At 39.1% G+C, this 16,898-nt stretch overlaps 1 protein-coding gene across 1 annotated transcript in view; it reads left to right on the top strand.

Moving 5' to 3' along the window:
- The window catches only part of ECD (ecdysoneless cell cycle regulator), a 33,693-nt gene extending 17,580 nt beyond the window's left edge, over nucleotides 1–16,113 (top strand). Inside the window, exons 8-14 of the mRNA XM_023204971.2 lie at nucleotides 1,935–2,063; nucleotides 3,978–4,063; nucleotides 10,304–10,410; nucleotides 10,549–10,735; nucleotides 12,287–12,354; nucleotides 13,731–13,939; nucleotides 15,824–16,113. Coding sequence (XP_023060739.1) covers nucleotides 1,935–2,063; nucleotides 3,978–4,063; nucleotides 10,304–10,410; nucleotides 10,549–10,735; nucleotides 12,287–12,354; nucleotides 13,731–13,939; nucleotides 15,824–16,054 — 1,017 coding nt within the window. The 3' untranslated portion in view covers nucleotides 16,055–16,113. The remainder of the gene's footprint in view (nucleotides 1–1,934; nucleotides 2,064–3,977; nucleotides 4,064–10,303; nucleotides 10,411–10,548; nucleotides 10,736–12,286; nucleotides 12,355–13,730; nucleotides 13,940–15,823) is intronic.
- The last annotated feature ends 785 nt before the right edge of the window (nucleotides 16,114–16,898 follow it).

The raw sequence follows: 16,898 nt of genomic DNA, 5'->3' as shown, positions 1-16,898 counted from the left end.
AGATAATACTAGCCAATTAATTTTAAAATGTTCAGGAACCATGAACATAGTCCACAGGAAAGGAAATACAGGTGACCTTTAAGTTAAACATACGAAAAATATTTAATCTTACTCATAATAAAAGAAATGCACTTTAAAGCTACAAAATAGTGTTTTTCATCATTTATTAGCAAGTATCAAATGGCTTGATAATACATACTGGGTTGTTGAGAATATATAGAGAAAAACACTTTCAGACATTGTTGATAGGAATATAAGTTGATTGTATCCCTTAGGAGAACATTTTGGCAAAACAGATGTTCCTTGACTTACAGTGGGGTTACTTCCTGATAAACCAATCAAAGATGGAAAATATCACAAGTTTTTTTGAGACGGAGTCTCACTCTGTAGCCCGGGCTGGAGTGCTGTGGCCGGATCTCAGCTCACTGCAAGCTCCGCCTCCCGGGTTTTTGCCATTCTCCTGCCTCAGCCTCCCGAGTAGCTGAGACTACAGGCGCCCGCCACCTCGCCCGGCTAGTTTTTTGTATTTTTTAGTAGAGACGGGGTTTCACCGTGTTAGCCAGGATGGTCTCAATCTCCTGACCTCGTGATCCGCCCGTCTCGGCCTCCCAAAGTGCTGGGATTACAGGCTTGAGCCACCGCGCCCGGCCGCACAAAAATATATTTAATACATCCAACCCACCAAACATCATAGCTTCGCCTAGCCTACCTTAAATAGGCTCAGAGTACTTATATTAGCATACAGTTGGGAAAAATCATCTAACACGAAGCCTATTTTATAATTAACTGTTGAATATGTCTTGTAATTTATTGAATACAGTATACTGTAGAGTACAGTATTGGTTGATTGCCTTTGTGATCACATTGCCAACTGCAGCTTGCTGTCACTGTGTATCCAGCATCATGAGAGAGTATGCATATTGCTAGCCTGCGAAAGACAAAAATTATAAGTAAGGTTTCTACTGAATGCATATTGCTTTCATATCATCATAAAGTCAAAAAAGTGTTAAGTCAAACCATCATAAGTTGGGGACCATCTGTATCCATCAACATTTAAAATGCACAAACCTTTTTGATCAGCATTTTCACTTGTAGAAAATGATTCTCTATGTATTTTACATATATACAAGGACATATATGGAGCATACTCATGACAGCATTGTTCATAGTAGCAAGAGATTAGAAACTACTTAAATGTCCATTAGTAGGGGAATAGATAAATTATGCTTTAGCCATGAAGTAAGATGGATGAATTTGTGTGTGCTCATGTAAGTGATCTTAAAGGTATATGGTTAAGTGTAAAAAGCAAGGTGTAGAATAGTGTGTATGTGTCCATTGAGCAACAAAAGGGGTGGAGTAGAAAGCTATGCATACAGAGAGGCACACATATACCTACTTCAGTGTGTAGGTTACTTCTGAAAGGATGTGCAAGAAGTTGGTAACGGTGTTCTCTAGCTTAATCAGGGAAGCTCCCTGATCATCACATTTAGCCATGTGCATCTATTATATTTTTTTAATCAAAGGACTTTTAGAATGAAGTGATTTCCTCCCTTTACTGTGTCTGAGATCATGTTCAATTTATGTATAATTTCTATTGGACAAGAAACCTTTTGTAACCCTTTTCATAATCAAACAATAAATGTAAATTTCTGGTTTTGTAATTAGCAGGAAAAGGAATCTCTTTGAAGAGAACAGGAATCTTTGTTGCATATCATTTTCTTTCCTTTTATTTTTTAGTAATCTATAATGATTGAGAAACTTGGGAATAAGTTTATATTTTTCATAAAATTCAAAAAGTGTTATAATTGTCCAAATGCCCATGTATCCAGTCACTTAGTTCTAGAGTGTGGCTCAATGGAAAGAAAGTAATGTGTTATAATAAGATATGGAAAAAAAAGGAACTTAGTAACAAAAATTCTACCTGTCTCATCTAGGCTCATGGATTTGAGATCTTATGCTCCAAATGTAGCCCACATTTTTCTGATTGCAAGAAATCTCTTGTGACTGCCTCACCGCTCTGGGCCAGTTTCCTTGCAAGTCTGAAAAAGAATGATTACTTTAAGGTAGGACTTGGAAAGTATTTGTTTGTAAGTATACAATCCAGGGAAAATCAAGCCAGTGACTTAAAGTCCTATAGTCCGTATTTAAATGTGTGACATAATTATGGAAGCTAGAGTTAAAGCAGACCTTTCTAGTTCAGTGGTATTCAGGTGCTAATGAAGGAGGTGTCTATGAACTGTTTCCAGCATTAGAGAAAAACTAGTACTGTTGGTACTAAATGATGAAAGTGATTGTTTGTACCAGATAAAACAACTTGCAAAAACTTGATAATGCAAACACGAAAACACCAGATAGGAAAATTAGCAAAGGTGTGGATTTTAAAAATTATTAAAAGATATCTAGTAAATTTCTCTTAAAATATTCAACTTCACAAGTAGTAAAGGTACACATATGAACACAGTAATGAAGAATGTCTTTCATTTATGTACAAAAGGATATGAATGATACTCTGTGCTGTCAAGAGTATGGTAAAAATAATACTCCTATACCTTGCTGGCAACATTGCAAATTGGTAGAATCTTAATTGGAAAGTAATTTGGTAGTGTCTTCCAAGAGGTATAGAAAGGTTCAAACTTGGAACCTTCACTTTGAATAATCTTTTTAAAGGAAATATCCAAGAAGGAGAAAAGTCCCTAAGAATATGATGATAAAGATGGCATAGCAATACAAAAACTACTTAAGATATTATAGCATATATATGGTGGTTTTTGTTTTTATTTTTGTTTTTTTCTTTTTTTGAGACGGAGTTTTGCTCTTGCCTCCCAGGCTGGAGTGCAAAGGCACAATCTCGGCTCACTACAACCTCTGCCTCCTAGGTTCAAGGGATTCTCCTCAGCCTCAGCCTCCTGAGTAGCTGGAATTACAGGCACACACCACCACACCTAGCCAATTTTTGTATTTTTAGTAGAGATGGGGTTTCACCATGTTGGCCAGGCTGGTGTCAAACTCCTGACCTCAGGTGATCCATCTGCCTTGGCCTCCCAAAGTGCTGGGATTACAGGCATGAGCCACCATGCCCGGCTATTAGTGTTGTTGTTATTGTTGTTGTACAGGGTCTTGCTCTGTCATGCAAGCCAGATTGTTGTGGTAGGATCATAGCTCACTGCAGCCTTGAACTCCTTGACTCAAGTGATCCTCCTGCCTCAGCCTGTCAAATAGCTGAGACTATAGGCATGTGTCACCATGCCTGGCTAATGATTTTTTTTTTTCTTTTTAATAGAGTCAAAGTCTTGCTATGTTGCCCAGCCTGGTCTCAAACTCATGTCCTCAAGTGATCCTCCTCCCAGCTCACCTCCCAAGGTACTGGGATTATAGGCATGAACCACAGTGCCCAGCCAGTATATTCTTAAAAAATGTAAAATACTAAGTATGACTATCACTATAAATATGCATTTAGAAAACACAAATGATAGTAATGGTGGGATTTTGCCATTTTTTATTCTACTTGACAAACTTTCTGTACTTTGTTTTGTGAATTACTAGTTAATCAGTTGTATCTTTAACTTTTTTTTTTTTTCCCCCATAGAGGCAGGGTCTTACCGTGTCGCCCAGGCTGGTCTTGAACTCCTGAGCTCAAGCAGTCTGCCCACCTCATCCTCCCAAAGTGTTGGGATTATAGGTGTGAACCATCACACCCAGCCAATTATATCTTAAAAGAAAATGGTAGAAAACTCTCCAAACTGGAAATAGGCCCTTAATGGTGAAAAAGATTAGGAATCACTACATCTAGCCGAGTCCCCTCATTTGAAGAAATTGGAGCTCAGACAGGCCCATTAATGACAAATCAGGGCCTAGGACTTGGGACATGTGATTCCTGAGTAGTAGACTATTTGCTGCCTGCCTGAAAGTCGCTGGTGAACACATTTTTTTCATGACAACTTGTGAGTAATGTTCTGAAGACCATTTTTTTTTTTAAGGGACTGATAGAAGGTTCTGCTCAGTACCGGGAAAGGCTAGAAATGGCAGAGAATTACTTCCAGCTCTCAGTAAACCGGCCAGAAAGGTGAGTTATTGTTAAGACTCCTACTACAAAGATTGGTATTTAGGTAGTTCTTTTTATTTTTTATTTATTATTTATTTGTTATTCTTATTTGTTTATTGTTTTGAAACCGAGTCTCACTCTGCCACACAGGCTGGCAGCCTCCACCTCCTGGGTGATCACACCACTGCACTCCAGCCTGGATGACAGAGTGAGACTCTGCCTCAAAAAAGAAAAAAAACAACGAAAGAAATTTTGCATCCTCCTCTGTGTAATTTTACTCATTATGATATCACATTTTCCATGGCATTAAACAAAGTCTTTATAAACATAATTTTTAAAAGCTGCACAATATGGCCAGGCATGGTGGCTCACACCTGTAGTCCCAGTACTTTGGGAGGCCAAGGCAGGTGGATCACGAGGTCAAGAGATCGAGACCATCCTGGTCAACATGGTGAAACCTTGTATCTACTAAAAATACAAAAATTAGCCGGGCACGATGGCACGCGCCAGTAGTCCCAGCTACTTGGGAGGCTGAGGCAGGAGAATTGCTTGAACCCAGGAGGCAGAGGTTGCTGTGAGCTGAGACTACACGTGGTGACAGAGCAAGACTCCGTCTCAAAAAAAAAAAAAGCTGCACAATATTCCAGCAAATGGATATACCCCCATAATTTACTCAACTGTTTTTTACTGTTGGGGAAAAAATTACAAGTAGCTTAAATGTCCTCCAACATTTTAATTTATGTTGTAGGAGAGGCTTCCATTCTGTACACCAGGATAAATTTTAAACAGTTTAAAACCAAACTTCCATCTCCCTCCAGACCTGTTGTTGAATTCCCAATGTTTGTGGTTTTTTAAAAATAGCTGAATTAATATCGTAGACTTTTATTTTAGATTTACCTTTCATTTTCACTTTTTTTCATTTATTGTTATTATTTTTTATTTTTATTTTTTTAGACAGAGCCTTACTTAGTCGCCCAGGCTGGAGTGCAGTCCTCCATCTCCTGGGTTGAAGTGATTCTCCTGCCTCAGCCTCCCAAGTAATTAGGACTATAGGCATGTACCACCATGTCTGGCTAATTTTTGTATTTTTAGTAGAGACAGGGTTTCACCATGTTGGCCAGACTGGTCTCAAACTCCTGACCTCAGGTGATCCACCCACTAGCTCTTTTTAATTTTTTTTAAAATCTTTTTTGGGATTTGCCAGGAAGATGTTACTAAAAAGGGGTCCAGATGCAGACCCCATGAGAGGGTTCTTGGATCTCATGCAAGAAAGCATTTGGGGCGAGTCCACAGAGTAAAGTGAAAGTACGTTTATTAAGAAAGTAAAGGAATAAAGAATGGCTATTCCATAGGCAGAGCAGCAAACACTAGCTCTTATTCCTTCTATTTAACTAATTTTTGTAACCATTAATTATTTCCTCTCTTCCCCCCACACTCTGCTACCCTTCCCAGCCTCTGGTAACCATCATTCTACCTTTTTTTATTTTATTATTATTATTTTTACAGAGTCTCACTGTGTTGCCCAGGCTGGAGTACAATGGTACAGTCATAGCTCATTGCAGTCTTGACCTCCTAGATTTAAGAGATCCTCCTGCCTTGGCTTCTCAAAGTTCCAGGATTACAAGTGTGAGCCACAGAAACCAGCCAACCATTATTCTGCTCTCCATCTCTCAGTTCGGAATTGTTTTTAGCTCCTACATATAATATCATAGACTTTCTCCCAATTTATTAGAGACTGTAATAGTGAAAAATTACAAGCAACCAAAGTATCCATCAATAATGGATAAATGAATTGCAGTTTATTTATATGACAGCCTATCTAGTAGTTACCCAGAGATTAACTATATTTACATATATCTGATTTAGGATTTTTCAACCTCAGTGCTACTGACATTTTAGATCTGATAATTTGTTGTGAGGGACTGGCTTGCGCTTCATAGGACATTTAACAGCATCCCTGGCCTCTATCCAGTAAATACCAATAGCACTTCTCTCTCATCCCCCAATAATGACAACCAAAAATGTCTCCAGACATTGCCAGATGTACCTAGGGGGCAAAATTTTCCCTGGTTGGGAACCACTGATCTAAATGAATAGATTTCAAAAACAATGTCAGTGAAAAAAAAAAAAAAGCAAGTTATAAATACGTACGGTAATGGGTACAAAAAAAATAGAATGAATGAATAAGACCTACTATTTGATAGCACAACAGGGTGACTATAGTCAATAATAACTTAATTATACATTTAACATAGAGTGTAATTGGATTGTTTGTAACTTGAAGGATAAATGCTTGAGAGGATGGATACTCCATTCTCCATGATGTGCTTATTTCACATTACATGCCTGTATCAAAACATATATCCTGTAAATATATACACCTACTATGTACCCACAAAAATTAAAAATTAAAATGAAAAAGAATAAAATACATACCATGTGGATGTTACACATATAAAAATTTTAAATACACAAAATACAGTCTGGGCGCAGTGTCTCACGCCTGTAATGCCAGCATTTTGGGAGGCCAACACAGGTGGATTATGAGGTCAGGAGTTCAAGACCAGCCTGGCCAATATGGTGAAACCCTGTCTCTACTAAAAATTCAAAAATTAGCTGGGCATGGTGGCATGCACCTGTAGTCCCAGCTGCTCAGGAGGCTGAGGCAGGAGAATCGCATGAACCCTGGAGGCGGAGGTTGCAGTGAGCCGACATTGTGCCACTGCGCTCCAGCCTAGGTGACAGAGCAAGACTCTGTCTCAAAACAAAACAAAACTATACATTATTTATAGATACATATATATTCATTTATTCAACAAATATTTATTGAGTGCCTCCTATGTGCCAGGTCCTATTCCAGGCATTGGGAATATAATAAATGAACCCAAAGTGTCCTCATCCTTATGGAGCTCACATGCTAATGTAGGAGAAAGACCGCAAGCCATTATGTAATGTTAGATGGTCATAAGCGCTATGAAGAAAAAGCAGTGAGTGGGGATACAGGGGTAGAGACTGCTCTTCTAGATAGATAAGTTTAATCTTCTAGAAGATTAAACTTCCTTAGGCCTTTCTAAGGAAGTTTTCTTTGAGAAGGGACCTGAATGAAGTGAAGGAGTGAGGCATTCAAGTATTTAGGGGAATAACATTCCAGCGAAAGGACAGACAGCAAATACAAGAAATAGAAACATATATATATATATATATATACACACACACACACACACACACACAGAGAGAGAAAAGCGCTGAAGTGTACTTGAGAAAGCAGTCACCTCTGGGGAACAAGACAACGGATTGGGATGGGTGGCAGTGGTTGTCAAAGAAAACATTAGCTTTCGCTACAATATTTTTTTTTTTTTTTGAGATGGAGTCTTTCTATCGCCAGGCTGGAGTTTAGTAGCGCGATCTCGGCTCACCGCAGCCTCTGCCTCCCCAGTTCAAGCGATGCCCCTGCCTCAGCCTCCCGAGTAGCTGGGACTACAGGCGCATGCCACCATACCCGGCTAATCTTTTTTGTATTTTAGCAGAGACAGGGTTTCACCATGTTGGCCAGGATGGTCTCAATCTCCTGGCCTTGTGATCTGCCCTCCTCAGCCTCCCAAAGTGCTGGGATTACATCTCTACAATATTTTTAAGTTACATGATAAACCTCTACCCTTTTTTGTCAATTAAAAATTAATAAATAGGCCGGGCGCAGTGGCTCACGCCTGTAATCCCAGCACTTTGGGAGACCGAGGTGGGCGAATCACCTGAGGTCAGGAGTTCGAGACTAACCTGGCCAACATGGTGAAACCCCATCTCTGCTACAAGTACAAAAAATTAGCCGGATGAGGTGGTGGGCACCTGTAATCCCAGCTACTCAAATTAAAAATAAACAAACAAATGGCCAGGCACAGTGGCTCATGCCTGTAATCCCAGCTACTTACTGAGGTAGGAAGATTGCTTGAGCCCAAGAGTCAAGGCTGCAGTGAGCTGTGATCATGCCATGCACTCTAGCCTAGGCGATAGAGTGAGACCCTGTCTTAGAAAAAGAAAAAAAAGAAACTATGCACAGAGATACTTATATGTTGAGTGAGTGACATAATGGCGACATGATTTGTTATATAAATTGACGGCACCCTGTCTGAACTATTAAGAATGGACCAAATCAAGTTGTATAAAGGACTTGCTTTAATTGAATAAACATTTGCATCTCTTGCAAAATCACGTAGGTGATGGGGAACTGTCTCTACTCTGTATTATTAATATGTAAACATTACTAGGAGGGAGAAAAGAATAACCCAAATAATCATAACAAAAGGCAAAATAAAAATCATTGTGGAATATCAAATACTAAAGAGAATCATAGTGAGAAGGTAATAAACTTTCACAAAGGTTGAAGCAGAGAAGTTAAAAAAAGAAAGATACTGGAAGGCTTCAGGGAGGAGGTATTTGAGTTAAGTCTTAAAGAATGAGGATTTTTTTTTTTTTGACTGTGTCTTGCTCTTTTTTTTTTTTTTTTTTGAGATGGAGTCTCACTGTGTCGCCCAGGCTGGAGTGCAGTGGCGTGATCCCATCTCACTGCAAGCTCCACCTCCCAGGTTCATGCCATTCTCCTGCCTCAGCCTCCCAAGTAGCTGGGACTACAGGCACCCGCCACCACACCCGGCTTTTTTTTCTTTTTTTTTTTTTTTTAGTAGAGACAGGGTTTCACCATGTTAGCCAGGATGGTCTCGATCTCCTGACCTCGTGATCCGCCCGCCTCGGCCTCCCAAAGTGCTGGGATTACAGGCGAGAGCCACAGCCCCCACCCAATGGAGTCTTTCTCTTGTCGCCCAGCTTGGAGTGCAATGGCATGATCTTGGCTCACTGCAACCTCTGCCTCCTGGGTAGTACAGACTTTGCAAAAGTTATAGAACTTCCCTAGGCTCTGGTTTTCTCATCTGTAAAACAGGATTATTACCTTCTATAATAGTGATGAGAGGACTCAATAAGAAAATGTATTTAAAGTGTTAGCATAGCATTTAATACATGCTAGATAAATTTTAATTGATACTTCTGGATCTTCTTTTCTTTATATATAAAATATATATATTATATGTATGTCTTTATGTATTTTTAGTACGTATTTTATATGTATATGTACTATTAATATAATACAACTTTCTATGTACATATATATGTATACATATAGACCCTGTCTATACATATATGTATAGAAAGAATTATACTAGATCAGTGGCTTCATAATGATATTCCATGGAGCCTGCTTCAGAGCCAAAAGGGAAGGCAAATTGTGTAGATCTCTGAGCCTCTATCCTCCACTTGATTTATTTTTATTTTATTTTATTTATTTATTGAGACGGAGTCTTGTTCTGTTGCCCATGCTTGGGTGGCTCACTGCAACTTCTACCTCCCGGGTTCAAGCAATTCTCCTGCCTCAGCCTCCCGAGTAGCTGGGATTACAGGCGTGTGCCACAATGCCCAGCTAATTTTTGTATTTTTAGTAGAGACGGGGTTTCACCATGTTGGCCAAGTGAACTCCTGACCTCAAGTGATCTCCCCTCCTTGGCCTCCCAAAGTGCTGGGATTACAGGCGTGAGCCACCGCGCCTGGCCTATCCTCCACTTTAATCAAGGCCATTTTTCTTTGAGCCCTTCTATATTTTAGAGTTCCTGGCAAAAGTTTTTTTTTTTGAGAAAAAGGGATCTGTAACCTAAAAATGTGCTTAAAAACAAATTAGAAGGCTGGGCGCAGTGGCTCATGTCTGTAATCCCAGCACTTTGGGAGGCCGAGGCAGGGGGATCACGAGGTCAGGAGTTCGAGACCAACCTGGCCAATATGGTGAAACCCCATCTTTACTGAAAATACAAAAATTAGCCGGGCGTGGTGGCGTATGCCTGTAGTCTCAGCTACTTGGGAGGTTGAGGCATGATAACTGCTTCAACCCAGGAGGCAGAGGTTGCAGTGAGCCGAGGTCATGCCACTGCATTCCACCCTGGGTGGCAGAGTAAGACTCTGTCAAAAACAAACAAACAAACAAATTAGAGCCAGGTGTTTTGGCATGTGCTTGTAGTGCCTGCTATTTGGGAGGCTGAAGGGGGAAGATCACTTGAACCCAGGAGTTCGAGTCCATTTTGGGCAACAATGAAACCCCATCTCAAAAAAAAAAAAAAAAAACTCCCCAAATTAGACTAGCTAATCCCTTCCAACTTTAAATATTTATGATTACTATTCTAGGTTCTCTTATGAAGAAATACTCATGTTTTTTATTTTTCATAGTTCTCTTGCTATGAGCCCTGGTGAAGAAATCTTAACCTTATTACAGACAATACCATTTGATATAGAAGACCTTAAGAAAGAAGAAGCTAATCTTCCTCCAGAGGATGGTAAGTGATGGACCAGGATACAGTGGAAGGGTTAAAAAAAAAAAATTAAAATGTTCTACTAAGTCTCACAGGATCCTCTCCTAAGCGGACTTATCATGTGAATGTAGAATGGCAATATTATGCTTTCTTCTTTTTCAGATGACCAGTGGTTACATCTCTCACCAGATCAGCTGGACCAGCTGCTGCAGGAAGCTGCTGGCAAAAAAGAATCAGAGTCTATTTCCAAGGAGGAGAAGGAGCAGAACTATGATTTAACTCAAGTCTCAGAGAGCATGAAAGCTTTCATATCCAAAGTCTCAACCCACAAGGGAGCAGAGCTGCCTCAGTAATTTGTGTTAAAGTATAAATATATAAATAGTTAGAACCCGGCCGGGCGCGGTGGCTCAAGCCTGTAATCCCAGCACTTTGGGAGGCCGAGACGGGCGGATCATGAGGTCAGGAGATCGAGACCATCCTGGCTAACATGGTGAAACCCCGTCTCTACTAAAAAATACAAAAAACTAGCCGGGCGCGGTGGCGGGCGCCTGTAGTCCCAGCTACTCGGGAGGCTGAGGCAGGAGAATGGCGTAAACCTGGGAGGCGGAGCTTGCAATGAGCTGAGATCCGGCCACTGCACTACAGTCTGGGCGACAGAGCGAGACTCCGCCTCAAAAAAAAAAAAAAAAAAAGAAAAAGAAAAAAAAAAATAGTTAGAACCCAAATGTTGAAGTCATAGTCATTGCCATTTCCACTTTTTTTTTTTTTTGAGTAAATGAGTTGTACAGATTTCTTTCTTTTTTGTGCCTAGTATGGTGATAACTTATTTATCTGAAGTCAGATTTCTAGAAGTCTCATCCTTTGCAATCCTTGAAATAAGCCAGAAAGATCACCCTAAAAACCATCATCCAGAACCACACAGGGAAACCATATACTTTACTCTTTAGTAGCTTTATGGGCTCAACATTTAGCTTTCAACAAGTTCAGACCTCTGATCTCCCACCCTGCAAACAGATTGGATACTGAAAACTCAAAGGCAGAAATAATAATAGAAATGTGAAATTACATTTGGCAAGTAACAGGAAAAACAGGTAGATAGAATTATTACTTGTAGGCCGGGTGCGGTGGCTCACACCTGTAATCCCCGTACTTTAGGAGGCCAAGGCGGGTGGATCACGAGGTCAGGAGTTCAAAACCAGCCTGGCCAGCATGGTGAAACCCCATCTCTACTAAAAATACAAAAATTAGCTGGGCATGGTGGCACACGACCGTAATCCCAGCTACTTGGGAGGCTGAGGCAGGAGAATGGCATGAACCTGGGAGGCGGAGCTGGCAGTGAGCCGAGATCGCACCACAGCACTGCAGCCTGGGCTACAGAGAGAGCAAAAAATAATAATAATAATAGTAATAATAATTGTTACTTGTGTATCACATATATAATTATTAGTGTTGATATTCTTGAACCTGATGAAAGATCTAAATTTATATTTGGTATTCTCTCTTTAAGAAAGCAGGGATAAGGGAAGATATGTTCTTGTTTATTTTTTAAGCTTTAGTTCTTAAAAGAACAGGCTTTATTTAAAATAACTCAAATAAATAATGGTTTTGCTAATGCTAGATATCTTATTGGGGCTAGAGAGTGGGTAGGTCCCTAAATCAGCATAAGCTAAATGTACATAAACAAGATGCTATTTTTATTTTTCATTTATCAGACTTACCCAGTTCTGTTGTCCTGCAAGGCCAATAAACTCAAGGATTTTTAAAACTTAAACTACAATTTCTCTTGCTGTGCCTCCTTAGAAATTCTATCTTTGGTAGCTTTCCTAAGAATGGCACCACTTTAGAAAAGTTTCAAACAGTTGTATTTAGAATAAATTGTCTTTGTCCTTTAATATTGCAGAGAACCTTCTGAAGCTCCAATCACTTTTGATGCAGATTATTTTCTTAATTATTTTGATAAGATTTTAGGTAAGTAATGGTGTGATGTTGACTTTAATTTTGAAACTGTAAGTCGTATGGCTGTTGCTAGAGCATTGGGTTATTAGATATCTCAGAAGCCAAAATATTTGCTTTCTCTTCCTGGTTTTGAGTTGCTTTCAACCATGAGTTACTACCCATGAATAATTTTGTAGAGGCTTCCTAGGTCAGTGCTTGACATGTATAGTAGCTGCTCATTAAATTTTTTTTTTTTTATTTGAGACAGAGTCTCGCTCTGTCGCCCAGGCTGGAGTGCAGTGGCGCGATCTCGGCTCACTGCAAGCTCCGCCTCCCGGGTTCACGCCATTCTCCTGCCTCAGCCTCCCAAGTAGCCAGGACTACAGGTGCCCACCACCACGCCCAGCTAATTTTTTTGTATTTTTAGTAGAGATGGGGTTTCACCATGTTAGCCAGGGTGGTCTTGATCTCCTGACCTCGTGATCTGCCTGCCTCGGCCTCCTAAAGTGCTGGGATTATAGGTGTGAGCCACTGCGCCTGGCCTCATTAAATATTTGAGAGTGACCGAATGCTGTGTGTTTAAATAAGGTTTTACCTTGGCTCCCATATTATATTGTTTTTTTTTTAGAATTACTGTACTTACAAATCAATAAGAAAAAGATAACTCAATTAAAAAATCATTATAATATGTATATATGTACAGAACTGTAGAGATAAAGATCGGGATACCCAGAAACTGCTAAAAGATGCTTACCTCTGGGAAGAGAGTGAGATTTGAGACAATACTTGTATGGCTTGAATGTTTACATCAAAATGTATTCAGTTATTAGGTAGTTTTTAAATTTTTTAAGAAAAATATTTTAATTAATTGAATTCACTTTTTTTTTTTTTTTTTGAGACGGAGTCTTGCTCTGTCGCCCAGGCTGGAGTGCAGTGGCCGGATCTCAGCTCACTGCAAGCTCCGCCTCCCGGGTTTATGCCATTCTCCTGCCTCAGCCTCCTGAGTAGCTGGGACTACAGGCGCCCGCCACCTCGCCCGGCTAGTTTTTTGTATTTCTTTTAGTAGAGACGGGGTTTCACCGAGTTAGCCAGGATGGTCTCGATCTCTGGACCTCGTAATCCGCCCATCTCGGCCTCCCAAAGTGCTGGGATTACAGGCTTGAGCCACTGCGCCCGGCCTGAATTCACTTTTTTTAAAGCTAAATCTTTGACTCAGCCTGTACGCTTTTCTACAACATTAAATGCACACATATCTGCCAGCATTACCATTCGTAAAAGGGATTTTTGTGAAGTAGACTATGTGTCTTTTTCTGTGGGTAACATTCTGATTATTTTGAGATGTGTAGTAACTAAAAAGTAATAATAATAATAATTACCAAGTGGCTCTTTCTTTCTTGGGGTGTGTGTAGGGCCAAGGCCTCATGAGTCAGATTCTGATGATCTGGATGACGAAGAATTTGAATGTTTAGATAGTGATGATGACTTTGAAACACACGAACCTGGTGAAGAGGCTTCTCTGAAAGGAACTCTTGATAATCTCAAGTCATATATGGCCCAGATGGACCAGGAACTAGCACACACCTGCATCGGCAAAAGTTTCACCACTAGGAAGCAAGTGGTATGTGTGTTTTTAACCTTTTTCTCTTTCTGAGTCTAGTATGTCAGATAGCTAAAACCATATTTTATCATAGTTTTTCTTTTTTTGGTGTGTGAGATTTGAAATAAATAAGAATGTTAATTGTTTTCATAACTCCTGTAGGATAACAGATCATAGACTTAATTTTCCTAAACATAAGCTTCATTATATTACTTATTCTATGTTATCTATCAGGATTTAAAATAAAAGGTTATATAATATGCTCAAATTAGAATGCGATTGTACACTACAACTTCTTGAATAGATTTTTCTTCAAAAGTAGTTAAAAAAAACTACAGCTTAAATGGATTTTAAAAGAGAGGGCACATGTTCTCAAGACCTTTTGAGACTGTGCCTTGGGCCACAGTGGATTAAAACATGAAATAACATAAGTAAATAAATAGAAAGGATCTTAAACATCCAAATAACTTTCCAGTTTTGACAGTTTATTTTGTACGTTTCCCTAATTTAGAGCCAAATTTAGAATTCACTTTCCATTTATGTTTTCATCCTAGTTTTTAATGCCATCACTGTCTAATCCTAAACAGAGGCATTATGGAAAGAGCAAGGACCCTGGAATCTTATGGGTGAGGGTTTGAAGTCTACCTCAGCTGTCCACTGTCAATGTATCTAAAAACCAGTAATCCTCATATCATAGAATTAACATGAGAACCAAATTAGCAGAAAAACCTACAATAGGCCTTTAATTAATGTTAATTCCCCTTGCTTTGGTCATCTAAACCACTTTTAAAACTATAAACTTCCAGAATTGTCAAAATCTAGTAGAAACCATACATTAGATTTATCTAAAGCAGTATTTCTTAAATTTTAATGTGAATATAAACCAAAGGATCATGTTACAACATAGATTCTGATTAAGTAGGCCTGGGATGAAGCCTGAGATTTTCCTTTTTTTTTTTTAATCACTTTGTTTTATTTTATTATTATTATTATTATTTTTTTAAATTTGAGATGGAGTCTTCCTCTGTCACCCAGGCTGGAGTGCAGTGGTGCCATCTTGGCTTACTGCACCCTCTGCCTTCTGCGTTTAAGCGATTCTCCTGCCTCAGCCTCTGAAGTAGCTGGGACTACAGGTGTGCACCGCCATGCCTGGCTAATTTTTGTATTTTTAGTAGAGACAGTTGGCCAGGCTGGTCTCTCAAACTCCTGACCTCAAGTGATCCACCCACCTCAGCCTCCCAAAGTGCTGGGATTACAGGCATGAGCCACCACTCCCAGCTGAGATTTTCCATTTCTAGTAAGCCCCAAGCGATGGAGATTCTGCTGCTCCATGGACTACACTTTGGGTGGCAAGGACATAAAAGTCTATCGAGCTGTAATCTTTCAGATCCTTTCCCCAGCTTGTGGAATCAGAAGCCCAACTAACAATTTAGAGTCTTTGTGGTTGCAACCACAAAGCCTTGTGTTTTCATTTTTAAGCTTTTTCACTGGGGGGAAAGAAAGGAACACTCTCTTCTTTCATTTTGAAGAAAATTTACATTATTATTTCATTTAATATTCACTTTTATGTTTCTTTCTTTTAAGACTCTTAGACAAGTTATAAATGTACTGTCTTAATTCTGTTAGCCCTTGAGCTATTTCAAAATAGACATGCGATTTATTCGATTTGCAGGAATCTTTCCTGGAGAGAAGTATGTTATAATCTTTAGAACCAAATGTTAATATCTGTGCTAAGCTATATAACTTATTAGACTTCATTTTTCAGTTATATCACCAAGGATAAGAAGTTTCCTTTTTAATTTGGAATGCAAATTTACATTGTGGCTTAGTTATCTTTTTATTGTAACCACCATGCAACCTAATGACATATTATTCCCATAATTTTCTTTTCCCTCCATGAATAAGGAACCTGTATCCCAGACTACTGACAACAATTCAGATGAGGAAGATTCTGATACAGGAGAATCTGTTATGGCACCAGTAGATGTAGACCTGAACCTGGTTTCAAATATATTGGAATCCTATAGCTCCCAAGCTGGCCTGGCAGGACCCGCTTCCAATCTTTTACAAAGCATGGGAGTGCAGCTGCCTGACAGCATCGATCACAGACCAACAAGTAAGCCAACGAAAAATTAACCAGCACATTTAGCTTCTCTTTTCTCTTTTTAAATAAATATTGAATATGATTCTGTTCATTTCTAGTTTAGATTACTCATTTGGTAAAAATGTTTCTTCATTACAAGTTTTACAGATTGACTTCTCCTACATGAGAATTGTGGCCCTCTTGGCACAAGTCTTTGTGATCTCAGCTGTGAGTTACACACAGGTTTTGAACTCGGCAGGGTAGAATCTAACCTCTAGACAACTTTGAGATGAAATTCACATACTTTGTGCTAAGGACATAGCCTACCACAATATACCCTTGGAGTAATTCTAAATATTTAAATGTCTTCCTTACTGCTATTCATCCTCAGATCAAAATTTCAGGCAGACAAATTTGGATTTGATAACTCATTCACTTTTTCTTTTCAATTTTTTTAATGTGGCGTAACATGCATATGGTTAAGTGCACAAATCTTGAGTGTACAGTCAGTGAATTTTTGCATGTATGTATGTACCTGAAGCAAGATATAGAACTCATTTACTTGTAAATAACAGCTATATTGAAATATAAGTCACATACCAAAAAATTTACCCTTAATACAATTCAGTGGTTTTTAGTATATTTACAAAATTGTGCAACCACCACCACCATCCAATTCTAGAATATTAGAAACCCCATACTCACTAATAGTCTCTCATTCCCTTCTACTTCCAGCCCCTAGAAACCACTAGTCTACTTTCTGTCTCTATGGATTTGCCTATTTTGGACATTTCATACCTGATACTGTACTTGTTTTAATTAATTGGTTTGATATTTAACATAGCTGATAAATCTATTGCTAAGATGAAATGTTTCTTAAAATGATTCTCATATTCC

Source organism: Piliocolobus tephrosceles, chromosome 9, assembly GCF_002776525.5.
Source record: "Piliocolobus tephrosceles isolate RC106 chromosome 9, ASM277652v3, whole genome shotgun sequence".
NCBI classification, from domain to species: domain Eukaryota; kingdom Metazoa; phylum Chordata; class Mammalia; order Primates; family Cercopithecidae; genus Piliocolobus; species Piliocolobus tephrosceles.
The sequence above is the reverse complement of the archived record's forward strand: the minus strand, read 5'-3'. Positions and strand labels throughout refer to the sequence as shown.